The 10,440-nt window shown below is 55.4% G+C and overlaps 3 protein-coding genes across 3 annotated transcripts; 1 reads left to right on the forward strand and 2 right to left on the reverse strand.

The window, feature by feature from the left end:
- Positions 1 to 3: 3 nt before the first annotated feature.
- Positions 4 to 3,711, reverse strand: CSUI_010715 (uncharacterized protein; the record flags this gene model as incomplete). The annotated part of the gene is made up of 2 exons (XM_068070817.1): positions 2,235 to 3,711; positions 4 to 261 (listed from the first exon to the last, which is right to left on the reverse strand). The coding sequence occupies exons 1-2, from the start codon at positions 3,288 to 3,290 to the stop codon at positions 4 to 6; spliced, it is 1,314 nt and encodes a 437-aa protein (XP_067917205.1). The 5' UTR covers positions 3,291 to 3,711.
- Positions 3,712 to 4,263: 552 nt separating this feature from the next.
- On the reverse strand, positions 4,264 to 8,609 carry CSUI_010716 (uncharacterized protein). The gene is made up of 3 exons (XM_068070818.1): positions 7,597 to 8,609; positions 5,948 to 7,377; positions 4,264 to 5,545 (listed from the first exon to the last, which is right to left on the reverse strand). Exons 1-3 carry the CDS (start codon positions 7,826 to 7,828, stop codon positions 4,688 to 4,690), a joined length of 2,520 nt encoding a protein of 839 aa, XP_067917206.1. The 5' UTR covers positions 7,829 to 8,609; the 3' UTR covers positions 4,264 to 4,687.
- Positions 8,610 to 9,899: 1,290 nt separating this feature from the next.
- On the forward strand, positions 9,900 to 10,439 carry CSUI_010717 (uncharacterized protein). Its single transcript, XM_068070819.1, has one exon. The coding sequence runs from the start codon at positions 10,100 to 10,102 to the stop codon at positions 10,349 to 10,351; it is 252 nt and encodes an 83-aa protein (XP_067917207.1). The 5' UTR covers positions 9,900 to 10,099; the 3' UTR covers positions 10,352 to 10,439.
- Position 10,440: the final 1 nt, after the last annotated feature.

A 10,440-nucleotide genomic window follows, 5' to 3' on the forward strand; every position in this document is an offset into this window, starting at 1 on the left:
TGCCTAAGTGTACCGGATTTTCCGACGCAAAGGCGGATGCTGGGGAAAATCCGGTACACTTAGGCACTGCATGAGAGCTCCATGTTCGCATGACTGCCGCGCCTGCAGATCCGCAGTGGAGTTTTGGTACACTAAGGAAATGTAGTCGGGTTGCTCCTCCAGCGCCTGACGCCAGCGACTAAGATCCTTCACCTCACTATGCGGAGGATGGGTCGTGAAGATGAAAAGAAGCGTCAGCCGGCCCATAACCCGCTCATCCAGCTGAAAAAATAAAAATCAGGGAGCCGTGATGAACAGCGAGAATCTGCTAGGAGGAAAACAGGCAGTATAGCACGGCTGTAGCACGCAAGAAAGAAAGGCTCTCTGTTGAAGACGGAGCAAAAGATGGACGCCACGCAAACCCAATTCAGAACGACAGAATCACACGAAATACTGTAGCGCGCATTTGCGCTGTCAGAACCATTGCAAGGCCTCAAGCGCTCAACCCTAAAAAACACAAAGCTCCAGTCAACAATATTAAGCTACAAGGGACTTGGACAATTAACGTCATCCCAGTGTCCAGCACGCGTTCTTCTCTGTTCCATGGCTCCTTGTCACTGAACTGTGTCTGAAGCTTTTTGGCCACGCGGCCCTGTCTCGAACAACGAGCTGACTACTGAAGGAGACCGGATCAGGTACAATTTTGCCTATCTTAGGGACTGCGGGCCGGAGAATCCAGGCGTCTCAGCCTCAACAAAAAAGGAACTTCTGCACATCATCTCCCTGCGCTTATGTAGTACAACTGGATCTCAGAAATGACCCGACAGGCGGGGCCGCTGTTCTGCTACCTTGCGGAGACATCCCCGGTAGGACCTGGAAACTGGACCCACAACAATCCGGTGTGTTATATACACGACTGTGAGCAAAACGGTCGCGAACATGCGCAATGGCCTTCTGTGTGTCTACAACCAAATGTCCGCGAGGAATGAGTTTGACAAGGGCCGCTGAAACAAGTTTCTGCTGTGTTTGACAGTGCATCAAAACTGCCGGACGAGCACCGCCTCACTTGTCACAAAGGGTGTCCCCCGCCATAAACGATGCTGCTGCAGAACGGTGTCTCCAAACACGACGTGCACTACATCATTGTACGTTTGACGCAGTCGACCGCACAGCGGGATGTCAGAGAGAAGATTGTTTCTCATGGAGCAGCACGCTTTTCCGCAGGAGCGCGCCCTCAAGCTGCTTCACCGCTTGGAACGAAGAAAAGCATCATGCCATCCCAGTGGGTCTCTGTAGACGCCTGATTACTACTGCTCGAGTGGATATCTGAATACCCGGCCAGCACATGCAATATGATCCCCGTGTGTCAACCACACTTCCACGGATCTAAAAGTTGTGCAGGTCGCTTATGGATCGGGGCACTTAAAGAAAGGACCACAACCAAAAAACCTAACAGATGAAGAGCGGCAGCCCGAAACTTGCATTGTTGCTATTGGAAGCGGCTCTAACAAAGCAGCTCCCCAGAAGCCGACAGAATGAACAAAGAAGCGTGAGCTCAGGACACTCAACGCGAATACGCAAACCCGCGCCACAGGCTACCCCGGACTCGGTGAAGCATGTACCAGCAACACCAGTAAGAAAGTGGAACAGAGCTGATCTCTCCGACGGAGCATCACGCCAGCGTGCTCCAAGCCGCAGGACGATCCCACGATAACCGATCTACCCTGTACTTGACGGACACACGTACTGCTGTGTGTACAAACACAAGTCAGCAAGAGACCACAGGTGACACTGCCCGTATACGTGGTCTCTGCGAACATCAGCCGATCGACACTCACTGTAGTCCGCAGCGCAGCTATTAGACTGTTGCGATCGCATACAGAACCATCCAGAAGCCCATTCGTGCCCTGCCGGCAATGTCGCTTTCAAGAGCGGAAGCAACCATATAAAAACCTCCGCCAGAAGCCAGAGCAGGCTCACCGGCGGTGCGTGGTAACTTGGAGAATTGACACGTCGCGGACCTTCGAAAAACAATTTCTGCTTAGAAGCAGAACGTCGCCAGAGCGACTAGCCTGGTATACACTGCATCCACTGGAGGTGGAGAGCAGTAAACTGACATGAACAGTGGAAAAAATACCTAGGGGTTAACATCCAAGGAGCCTCGGCACATTCGCTGGCAAATCGGCACGGGGACATAACAGAGAAACTGCTCTCGTGACATGCCCGAGACGCCTTCTTGTTTTCTTCAGGCTTACCGGCACTGGAGTCTGCGGAGTGTGTAAATGCCCTTCATGATCCGTAGTGGCTGCCAGAGGCTTCCCCGCCCTTCGATGTAGGACTTTTGAGCTGATTGAACCCATACTCGAGGCCTTCTCGACGCTGGTAAAAGGAGTAACGTAAACGCCCTTGGGAAGCGGAGCGGCCTTCGACGGGTGCAATAGGCGAGAGGGATAGTAATGCGCTGCGGTCATGCCCTCTTTATAGCGCTTGAAAGTAATGGGATGATGTGCAACTGACCGACGGCCAAGGCTCTCTACCGCTTCATCTCTGGTGACTCTTGGTGTACGGGCAGAGAAGAGGAGCGAACGGATGTATCCACTGAAGTCCGCGGGCGCCCCCGGCCGATCTCCTGTACCCATTTCTTCTAGAGAGCAAAAACTGCTTCGATCTATGAGAATGGGGCCTGACAAATGTGAAGGTGAAATTTGAAAGACGGGTTCGGACACCTGCAACTTCAATGGCGTTGCGGTTGGCTCTGGAAGAACCTGCGAAAACTTCCCGTGGAGCGTCGAGGCCTCGCCTGCGTTCGCGCCTGTCCCTTGCGACACAGCGTTTTCATCCGACATCAAAGGAGGCGGGAATGAAAGAGAATTTTCTCGTCTTCTTTTCGGCTCAACAGAGATCCCTACCAGCTCCAACATTTCCGGAGTCACACGGCCGCGGTTGGAGTCTGACAGGAATCCTATTCTCTTACCCGGATCAACAGCACTGGCCGAGAAGAAACGCAGGCAAGGTAGCAGAAAGACTTGCAAAGCTTGCGCAGGGGGCGTCGCTACGGTAAATGCTGTGTTCCTCACTCTACCGTACACGCCCTGTCGTGCAGTCACCCCCAAAGCGAAACGGTAAGTTCGCCGGTCCACGAAAGACCAAAAATCGTCGTCGGCCCAATCAGAAGGAGAGTGAGACAGGTGGTGTACTGGAGGCGCGACAAAAATTGCCCGCGAACGACAACTGCCATGCTTCGAAGCTGAAGGTTTCCGGAGAGCCAGGGAAGACCAGCTGCCACGACAGCCCCCGCGGAAACCCGTCATTGTGTCGAGGAGGAGCAGGATCAGTTTTTCCCAGGGGTGACTTGGCAACGCGAATTCGCAGCCGGGTATCTGCTCCTAGCCTCCGCACGAATACAGCAACATCAGCTCACAAACTGCCGCCACCATTTCCTCTTCGTCGAGCGAGCATTGCAGCAGAAGCACTGGAGAAGTAACGACACGCCACCATCCAAGCCAGATATACAGCGGAGATGAGCTACCATGAAAAAGGGAAGTGCGCTGCTGTTTCTGCACTGCTTACCAGCCAGGAAGCGCACGCTGGGTCCGCTGTAGCTGCTCTGAACTGTTGAGAGCGTCAGAGCACTCCGAACCGCCAGTAGCGTGACATCTCAGCTTGGTATAACTGACAGGATCTGCGGAGAGAAACTCAGCAGAACTGCGGCCTTTCCGTGGCCCGGGAGATCTACGGATGATCCCACACACGTCTCCGGAACACGCCGAGCCCGATGCATGCGGTGCGATGCAAGAGCATGCTCCTTAAGACACGACAGGCGATTCCTGCGGCCACCTTACGTTTTTTCCGCAGGTTCTCCCATCGTGTGCACCTGCAGCACCAGTATATCTGGTCAGCGACTGCACGCCTTACTCTGGCCCCGAGCCCTCTGACCGTCAATGTCACAGCAAGCTTTGTATGCGAACGTCTTACATCGGAGCTGCAAGACGTGCGATTCCGAGTAGCGTAGGGACTAGTCTAGCTCGCGCTCAGCGGCGAAACAGTGCCCAAAAAGTACCTTTGTGAGGGAGCCAGGTAGGCTGACTAAAGCTGCATATGAATGCCAGAGGTTTCTTAAAGACAGCAGCGCTGTCTTCCTGACGTCCCCAAGACTAGCCATTCCCTTTTGCCTCGGGCGACGCCTGACGGCTGTCTGTCTCGTAAGCTGTACGCGTTTCAGTCCCTGAGACCACCGGGTGCAGGCCGCCGCGAGCAACAAACAGGTTGTCGGGTGGACGCAGCTGTCACATAAAAGGAAACTAAACAACACAGGCGAGCAACTGACCCTTCGTTGTTCGGCGTTCAAGAAGAAAATCACTAATCCCAGTAGCAGCCATTTGGATCTTCGCGGTTTCGTGTCGGAGGCTAAAAAAAACAAGACGTCTCAGCCCGTATGACTTCACGTGCTTCATGAGGTGGCACCTGCCCCATTCGCGCTGACTCGCGCAGGTGACGTAGTGCGCAGTGGGAGCAGTCAGCAATGAGAGCCATAAGCTGCTCGGAAGACACAAGGGTTGCACAAATATAATCCCTTCGAGAACAGGTGGTACACTTCTTCTAGTGGATTGTCACGTGTACGTGGGAAACTAGGGACCGCGGCGAGAACCTATCTTGATGCGGGGGCGCCGGGTTGAATGGCCTCATGAAAAGAAAAGTCATCAACTATTTAGTTGGCACACGCTGCCAGCCACTGTCCTTTTCTGAGAGATTGGAAGTCGACCATGTTGGCTAGTTCATCGAGCCGCCCCATGCAGCAGAGTAACCGGCGCGCTGATTTACGCCACCTTTCGCGTGCGCTCGATTCTCTTGAATGATCCTCCCTGAGGAAATCAGAAAGTAGCAGAGTTACCTCCTGTGCTGTTGGCCCAGGTGTGCCTCCCCCAACTAGCATCTCGGGCGCCGCTGCTTCGCTCAGACCGCGAAGGCCAGTAGACTCCTGGACGAGAAGTTCGAAATCTTGGAGGCAGCTTGGAAACTCGGGAGCTGTGCACTCTCGTGTTTCCGTCTCACAGTACGCGAAAGGTGTTGCTCCCACCAGGCAATCCCTGTCGACCTGACAGGGCTTGCCAGAAATGTGTTCACATCTTGGAGGTTGCCCGTCCCTGATCTTTGTCGTGAAGGCCTCTCTTTCCACAGGCAGTTCGGCTTCCCAGGGCTTGCAACCGGAGCCGCCCCCGGAAACACTGCTTCTGGTCATACCGGAGGGGGTCACTGAAGAACCCTCTAAAGCGAAACCTGCTAAAAAGTTGTCAAAGGAAGCCTTTGACTCAGCAGGCCCGCCTACCGGTGGTCTCGCCGGTGCGAGTACTCCGCTGTCCTTGGCGGACAAAAAGTTCGAGCTAACGGAGGGACTTTTTTCCTGCTTCGAGTCAACTGAGAACGCATACAACAACTCAGCGTGGCACCGGCCTCCACCACACACTAGACCTCGTTGGCACTCCCGGGACGTGTTGCTCCGGCAAATCTGGCCCTCCCGCAGCCGGGGAAGGCACGTCGCAGTCGCCGGGACCGGGCAATAGTAATCCTGAAGGCATGCGCAGCACGCAGTTTTCCTTGTGCCCGACAGTCCGAGTCTCCAAGGTGACTAGCGACACTGCTGTTCCCTGCGGTACTAGGTCGTAAGCACAGTCATATCACTACCCGTTCTGCGTTCAGAATCCATCGGGCGATGTGGAACAGCGCGGCACTCCCGCCACCGTTGGAATGAACCAGTGTGCTGTAATCTAACCTCGTTCGGATGTGTATTCTCCCTTGAGCTGGTCAGCCTGTCCCACACTCTCGCACGCTCGCATCGGCTGAGGCTCTGACCTGGCATCACCACTCCGCACTATATCGCGGGGAAGCCAACCAGCAAAAACTGGCGCTTACGAACCGGCCAGCTGCAACTTTGCTAGCCCTGCCGAGTCGCACTGTGTATACTGCGCACCTGCGCACAGCACATGTCGAGGCATTGTTGCAGAGTGTAGTTATCCGCTCCAATGGTAGTCTGCTGGTTGTTCAGTTCAACCACAACAACGCCTCCAGCAGACGGGCTAGCACCAAACGGCATATCCGGCAAGATGTTATCTCCCACAGCCTGAGGGGTGCGGCGAACTCCTTCAAGTGGCGCAGATGAGTACTGAGGGTAAGACAGCGGCCTGTCGTTGTTTGCAACGAGTGCCAGAGGTAATCTCGGAGCAGGGCCGACAACGGCAGCCTGGGGAGTCCCAGACACTCCAGCTTGCTGGGGAGCATATATTCTAGGCGGTGTTGAGACAGACGCATTTGGTCCAACGACTACAGGAGTCGACCCTGGTGGGACTGGGCCGATTACCGGAGGCCGTACGGCCCCGAGAGGAGCGGCGGCAGATGGCGGCCCAGGGGAAAGGACAAGGCCAGATCCGGGACCCGGAACCTGCACCGCCACAGAGGGAGTGCGCGGCGCAATTACTACAGGCGGAGGAGGCGCTACCACAACCGTTCCGGACCCCGGGGGAGGAGGGGCGACGATGGCATTCACCGGGACCGGCTGCAGAGTTTGTTGTGTCATAGTCTGTTGATCTATACGATTCCTGTTGTCGAGTGGAGCAACCGCTGTGGCAATTCCGTCAAACAGCGTCGAGAGACGTTTTGCTAGTGTCCCGGGAGGAGACGGAGGCCTCGGCGCGGTCGGGTATACGCCCGGGTACGGAACTGGGGGCACGTATTGCTGTCCGCCGATTGCGGGAGATTCAGGTGACGCTGTTTCGCGTCCAGATTTGTACCCCCGGTTGTTTGGTTCTTCTGAAGAGGTAGCACGGTCTTCTGTCTCACGGGCTTCCCTTGCAGCGTACCAGTCCGGCTCGCCATGGCTCTCCGGTTCGGCTAAGCGCCTAGGGTAGACGCTTGGAGGAGAGACTGCGTAGTCCGAGACTTGCCGCTGCTGCGTGACAGCCAGTTGTGACTGGTTGCCTCCTGTTGGATACTGCCGACAGACACCCCGGACGCAGACCTGACATGGTGTCCGACAGTGCTTATACAGATTGCACTCTCGGCCAAGCCCAACATTCTTCTCAACACACACGGTTTTTCGGGGAAACCCTGAATATGCTTGTTGACCAGATGTGTTTCCTTGGAAGTCCACAGCAAGGCGCCTGTATTTTGCGTTCCCTCCCTGTTCTGCACCTTCAAGTAAACTGACATCTTCGCAAGCTCCAGATACACATTTGTGGGCCTCCGAGATAGAACATGGCTGGCCGAGGCCAATCGTTTTTGTCCCGGCAGGACCGCGCTCGCACTTTAAAGACCACTGGTCGCAGAAGCTAGTCCTGTCGCAGAGGTATGGAGACGCTCTACACGAGCTTCCAGCAGGGCGACTGCCTGGTAATCTGCAAGTACCTGTATTAAGCACAAAATGGATGTACAACTACAGTAAGCATTCAAACCGGAGTCCCTGCGTTCTTGGTTGGGAGTTCAGTTGCTGGGCGTTCGGCCTTCACCGTCGCCACCCCCTTTGAGGGCCGACCTGGCACTGCCACAAGGGGCCGCTCTCCGAGAACCGGTCCCGACAGATCTGCGCTAGAAGCTCCTGCGCAGTATGGATGTTGATAACGGTACCTGTTGTGCTTGAAGCCTGTTCGTAGTCACATATCAGAGGCAAGGCGCAACGCTGACGCGATGCCAGCGGGCTTATCTCCCAATTCACCGTGCAGGGCTGGCCGTCAGGTTGCCATCCTTTCCGGCCCTTGAAGCCATTCGACGTCAACGTTGCTAAGGTGATCACCAGCACCAGCAAAATAACCACCCCAACTGAGGCTCCGCAAACGACAACTTTTGTGAAGGTGTTCATTCTCACTCCCGCCTGGGTGAGGGCATGTGTGTCCGAGGTCTGGCGACTGCTTTTTACATCAACTTGGGATCGTCTGCAGACTGACAGATACGGTCCTTCAGCCGATCAAAATGGCCCTTCCTCTGAAACTGGCTAAGGACTGCGGGTAAGCAGTGAGTAGCTTCGGTGGAGTCCGGGCTGCGAAAGCGGGACAGGGCGCCAGATGAGCTGGCTTGCAAAAACCCCGTAGCTGTCCTGCTTGGTAGACCCCGAAGTACTGAGCCAGTACACATCCCGAACGTGGCGCCTCGCAGAACTACTCGCATTCTACGCAGGACATGGAATATGCTGATGATACTACTCTGTGTGTGTGACGCCAGCCCAACAGTCCCGGTTGTGGCATAGATAGCAACTCGGCTAATAAGCGCCAGTGCGACAACCCAAGTTTAACCTCTTTGAAATCAAACACGAGGTGTTCGGAGGAGGGGCACCGATCACAAGCCCCCGAGCTTTTCACACGCTGGGAGTGACTGCCGAACGGGGCGAAGCTGTGACATCGACTGACTTCCGACCAGCGGCTCTACACACGACAAAAAAAGAATGTGGTGATCTTTCTTCGAATCCGAAGGGTGTCCACAAGCGACGAACCTGAAGCACACGAAAGAGTCTTGACAAGGCTCGAGGGGGAAAAATGAAACGAGGATAGTGACACTCAGCATAACAGTTGACTTCGGACAGTAGGAGTTTCCCTCCGTCCACAAGAAAGGGAGGGACAAAGAAACGTTACCGTGTCTCGTTTGAGGCACCGCGAACAAAAAATTTTGTAGTCGCGAGGCAGCCGCGATCAGGGTCGACAGGGTGGAGGCATCCCGGCCAAAAGCGGGAACTGTCACGGTGTCAAATTCCCTCCCCGGAAAATGAGGTTCGCGTGCTAAGCGTTAGTGTGGCGTGCAGCGTCTTCCTCCTTGCCGCCGCAGAAATGAGGCGATACCCAGGTTGTACGGTAGATTCCCCCGGTGCAGCTGACTGCAGCCTGCAGCCCGAGTGTTTGACAAGACTACCTGGGATGAAAAGCGCTGGCCCTGCATCAACTGAATCGGACGGCACATGGCCTCCTGCCTGCTTGCCAGCCGGCCCCGCTCTGCTGGCATATACCATTCGAAAGAGAGGCATGGTCGACGGAAGAGCTCGCGACCCAGCCGTGTGTCCTAGAGAAGAAAGGCTTTCCGTGGTCTATGTGTCTAAAAGCGCAGGTGCCCGTCGCTGAGGTTTCGTCTCCAGTGTTTTTGTCCTGTGGGGGTGGAGTATCATGAAGGGGCAGTCTGGCGACCGCACAACATCCTCCAGAGGAGACGGGGCAGGTGTCCACTGGTCGGGTCAAACAACAAGGGAGCTCGCAACGCCTTTCCCTGTCTGAACGTTTCGAGCGTAGTAGGGTCCCTGCCGCGCTCGACTTTCTGCACCGGCCACTTTGAGGTTAGTAGATGCCCCGCGTATTCTTGATAAGTGAGCTCACTGCCGGTGTCCCATACCTTGCATATTTCTACTGCCTCGCCGGGTGCCGCTGGAGCTTCGGGTACTGGAAACGGTAGAAATCTCTGGCACGGGCCAGGTGAGCACTCGCCTTAGGTCTCAGCCCCGCACCTCTCGACGTCAAGTTGCGAAGTGGTCGTGGGTTCACATGTATAGGTACACGAATCATGGGGACAAAACGAGGTGAGGCTCCGACCGTTACCCGTCCATGGTCTCCGGTAGCCAATCAGACGACTCACCGGATTCAGGCCGCTCACGCTACAAGAATGCGAGGTTTCGGGGAGTGTGTCCGGCCGCGCCGCGTCTCTGCGGGCCCATTCCCAGAAATTAGAGTTCGCAGGCGAGACGGCATCAAGTTGAGGCGCCGTCGAATGGACAATCAGGAGCTGAGCAAGGTCGCCCGGCTGGCTACATGGTAAAGGGAGACAGTACCGAAACTACGAGATATTCTGGGGGGAAACCGACCACCTGCTTGTGACGCCTTACCCTAGAGTTCGGTGGACACCTTCATTCTCCAGTGTGCCTGTCTTGGTGCAGGCATCATCACCTCTGTTTCATCAAAAGGGTATATTTCCGTTCACAAACAGGCCCTTGAGGGGCCTGCCACGTCTCGCCGGGAACTGTGATCGTAACTTTCCCGCACCTGGCATCTGAACCTCGCGCTGCCTCCCCGGTTGCTTTGCGTGCTGGACCGCTGTTACCCCGTAGTTTTGCGCGCGTACAGGGCATATTGTTAGGCCGGCCCTGCCAATTGTAGGGATGTTCAGAGGCTGTCTCCCAGGCGTACTGTATTTATATGAAGCGCAGCGCGGTTTGGGCAATTGGAATCGGGTCGCACCGGACGTCATCTCTCCGGGTCCGCTGCAGCACCGGCAATTGACGAACAGCGGCAACCCTGCCCTACCACTTATTCTCCCGTCTCTTGTCTTTTTTTTAGCCCGTATAGTATCAGGATCAAGAGCCTTCCGTTTTCTTTTCCTCTCCACGTTTGTGGTTTCTTTTCTTCGTTGAAATGTTCTGGTTGCGCAACCGACCGAAGAGGAGAATCTGGTTGGCGAACCATCACCTTGCGCAAGCTTCCTCCTTCCTTCCTTTGTGAT

This window comes from Cystoisospora suis (assembly GCF_002600585.1).
Source record: "Cystoisospora suis strain Wien I chromosome Unknown contig_8067, whole genome shotgun sequence".
In the NCBI taxonomy this organism is placed as follows: Eukaryota; Apicomplexa; class Conoidasida; order Eucoccidiorida; family Sarcocystidae; genus Cystoisospora; species Cystoisospora suis.